Genomic DNA, 3,496 nt, shown 5'->3' with positions numbered 1-3,496 from the left:
TTTATTCTGGTCTTTTATGACTGTCATTGGGCAGTCCTCAGCTAGTAGTGTATGTATTTATTAGGAGGTTAGTTATGTATAACACTTGGTGTAAATGTCAGATGGGACTGTCCTTGCGACCAGTTCAGCTGCATCCTGGAGCAGGCATTCCTATTATATTCCTTTCCTTTTTAAAAATCAATGTTTTCTCTGTTTTTAATGTATTTATTTCCTGTCTTAACACAACCAAAGATGATATTGCTGTCAATTGTTCAATTTTACTTTAATGACATGTACAAAATATCCATTCTACATTGCAACTTAACATATTTTATATAAAATCCAATGTACAGTATCTTAAATCTGTTTAAATATTATTATAAACATAACTTTCAGGAGGAGTCAGTCCTGGAGTGATACAGTCTTTTGTTAATTACAGTTCCTTTGATATCCCTGCTGTTCAGTAAAAAATCCAGGTTATGTTATTTATTCTAAAAAGGTCCTTATGAGCTCGGATTTGGTTCCTATCAGAACAAAAATAAACTGCCAGTTAATTTTTTTTTTCAACTTTGCATCCCCCACACAGCTATATAAAACCTTGTGCTGGGGTGTCCAGTTTGAATGTCATTTGACATCATCTGTTTCAGAGCTCATCTTCATCCGATAAAGCATCAAGGTAATCTGTATCAACATATAAGAGAAATCCAGAAAACAAACTGTCTGCCCATGTTGGATCAGAAAAGAGACCATTTTGGTCAGCGTAGAAGATCTCAAGCCATACTTCATCTTCTGGCTGAAGGTAGATCACTGTGGATCCAGAAGCTACATCATGGTTGCCCGTGTTTGCATCAAATGTCTTTATCCGGTACTTTCCATTGTGAACCAGCCCAATTGCAAGATGCTTGTTTGCTAAGGTGATATCATAGGAAAAATAATAAATCCCTGGGATGGCACAAATAAACTTCCCTGTGGAAGGATTATAATGCTCCCCCTCATTGAAGAGCACTTTATTGAATACGATCGGTAATCTTTCCTCTGGGTAGCTCGTGGTAATGCCAACAGAAAAGGCGGATTTCAGCACTATCTTTCCACACTTACAGACCCCTGGTGCACCTGGCGTTCCTCGGTCTCCTTTATCTCCCTTAGGTCCTGGTGGTCCAGCTGGACCTACTTCACCTTTGGCACCAGTCAGTCCTCCAGGTCCTTTTTTACCAGCCTGACCTTGGTCTCCTTTCTCTCCAGCTGGTCCTGATGGCCCAGTCTTTCCTCTTAAACCTTCAAAAACATTTTAAGTTAGTTAATCATTGCACATATCGTCTCAGTAGATGATTGTGTGGGCTACTAGTAAATTAGCAAAGGAATGGCAGGTTAGAACAGAGGACTGGGCTCCACAGCCTGGGGGTCCTTTGTTTCTATATTCCTACTTTTCTTCATACACCTTGATTACACACTGGAGAATTTTATACCTGATCAGTCCACTACTGACTGAACTACGGGTGCTAAAACACGATACTTGTGTGCTAAATATCTTCTATTATTTAAGCATTTTTATATGTATCTAAGTACCTGCTAATCTTTTAATCCTGGTTAATGGCATAAATGGGACTTTTTTATTTGACACCACGTATATTTCATTTTTCTCAAGCTTTTTCTTAGCGTCTGTGTGCAGGAAGGCTATGCATTTATATTTATTTGTACAGATTCAGACATATCTAAAATATATCTGCACATTTTCATTCACTACATACACATGCATCACACTTAAACCCACACAGGCACATACACACATTCATCATATACATATATATGTATAACAGTGATGACAAAAGGCCTTACTTCATTGTACTACTGTGTTAGGTTGCACAAATATTCAATACCTGCACTCCCTTTTTCACCTTTTTCTCCCTTCCTGCCATCTCTACCATCTCTTCCTGGAAGACCAATGCGTCCGTGTGGCCCTGGGGATCCGCCAGTTCCAGGGGGACCCGCAGGGCCTGGCAAACCAGGGATGCTACAGATGTATCTGGTGTAGTAATTTTCTCCTTTGAACTGGCTTTGAAGAGGTTGTTCACTTGTGTAGATGACAAAACTTGTAATGTAAAGCAAGACAATCATCCTTGGATCTGGAAAAAATACACACGAAGATGACTATGCATGTTATGGCACTCTAGTCACATGCAGATGGCTCTGAATATACCAATAACTGTGAGGCTGCAAGTGCACATGCAGAGATCAACCTGGTATTTCTGCATTACCAGAATCCATGTAGGAGGGCAGGAAGAAGGTCTGTCAGGACTGTTTTCTGGTCACCATGTATGTTACTGTATGTGACTGACATAGTATAATTGGTGCAATACCAGCTTTTTTGGAGCAAAGTTTGACACATTAAAAAAGAATCTGGATTTTTCAATGAAAAGTCCTTTGCTTGCATAGCGTGGTTTTTGTGTTTGTGTGTGTGTGTGTCTTTGGGACCTGTATAAGCTTTACAGAGAAAAGCCTTTATGCTAGAGGGAGTTATATCTGTGTTAGGAAGATGTGCCCATAGGAGCAGTCTCTTCTAGTGAGGACAAAGCTTACACCAGCGTTTAATTTCATTTAATTTCATTTTGAAATTTGCCTTTATGGTTGCAAATGGGTCTCCAACCTGAATAACCACAGCAGAAACTTACAGAGCCTGCAGAAAGGGGATGAGTAGGAGCTACAGTTCCAGTGCCTGGTTGGAAACCCTGATGACCACAGCACAAATAACTGCTTCACCCTAATTGGTTAGGTTGAGTTAGGCAGCTGCCTGGTGGCGAATAGATGGAGTATGAAGGGGACTGCTAACAGGTTGGGCGTTTTAAGCCTGGTTTGGACTGTCACATGACATGAACTGTGTTGTAGTATATTGCAAGAAATTTTTTTAAAGTTTTATATATAGCATTTGGGTGTTTTCGTAAACACTGAATGTGAATTGGATTTCTCTGTTCCACTATATACTGGAAGAGTAAGGAAAATCATTGTACAAACAGTAACATGCTGAGGAGTTGCAATACCTGATGTACAAAGGTGTCTTAAATTATTGTTGCATTAGCAGAGATTCTGTCATGGGTCAGGTGAGATTTTGCAAGTCAAGTTGTTTTTTCTAGTTCCCTTGCTGGCTTCTCAGAAGACTTGTGCAGGGTTTTTTGTTGGAGTAGTCCATTACTTCAGAGTTAATTTACAGCATTCAAGGAAATCAGAGTCCACTGGTTTCTGTGGAGAGAAAAAGAAAGTATGGAATGGGGGATTCAGAAAAATATCTGTGAAATACCATCTATGGTTTTTTTTACAGTGAAACTCAAGATTCATTCTCAAACTCAGAGTTAAAGAAGTTGCAAAGTGAATTAATCTAGAAATTGTTGTTCTCATTCCCTTCTCTGTGATACTGATTTAAAACTCCAAACCATTACATTTATTTGCAGTTAATGATATTTCAACTGGTATATGTCTCAGTCAAATCTATTCAGCATAGAAAAAGACCAGCATATACAATTTT

The 3,496-nt window shown here is 39.1% G+C and overlaps 1 protein-coding gene across 1 annotated transcript; it reads right to left on the bottom strand.

Annotated features, from left to right (window-relative positions):
* Window positions 1-247: 247 nt before the first annotated feature.
* Window positions 248-3,213, bottom strand: C1QTNF7 (C1q and tumor necrosis factor related protein 7). The gene is made up of 3 exons (XM_010019376.1): window positions 3,015-3,213; window positions 1,857-2,102; window positions 248-1,254 (listed from the first exon to the last, which is right to left on the bottom strand). The coding sequence occupies exons 2-3, from the start codon at window positions 2,092-2,094 to the stop codon at window positions 623-625; spliced, it is 870 nt and encodes a 289-aa protein (XP_010017678.1). The 5' UTR covers window positions 2,095-2,102; window positions 3,015-3,213; the 3' UTR covers window positions 248-622.
* Window positions 3,214-3,496: the final 283 nt, after the last annotated feature.

The sequence above is a fragment of the Nestor notabilis genome, unplaced genomic scaffold (genome assembly GCF_000696875.1).
Source record: "Nestor notabilis isolate BGI_N333 unplaced genomic scaffold, ASM69687v1 scaffold4278, whole genome shotgun sequence".
Taxonomy (NCBI): domain Eukaryota; kingdom Metazoa; phylum Chordata; class Aves; order Psittaciformes; family Psittacidae; genus Nestor; species Nestor notabilis.
This window is presented reverse-complemented; position numbering and strand designations above follow the sequence as displayed.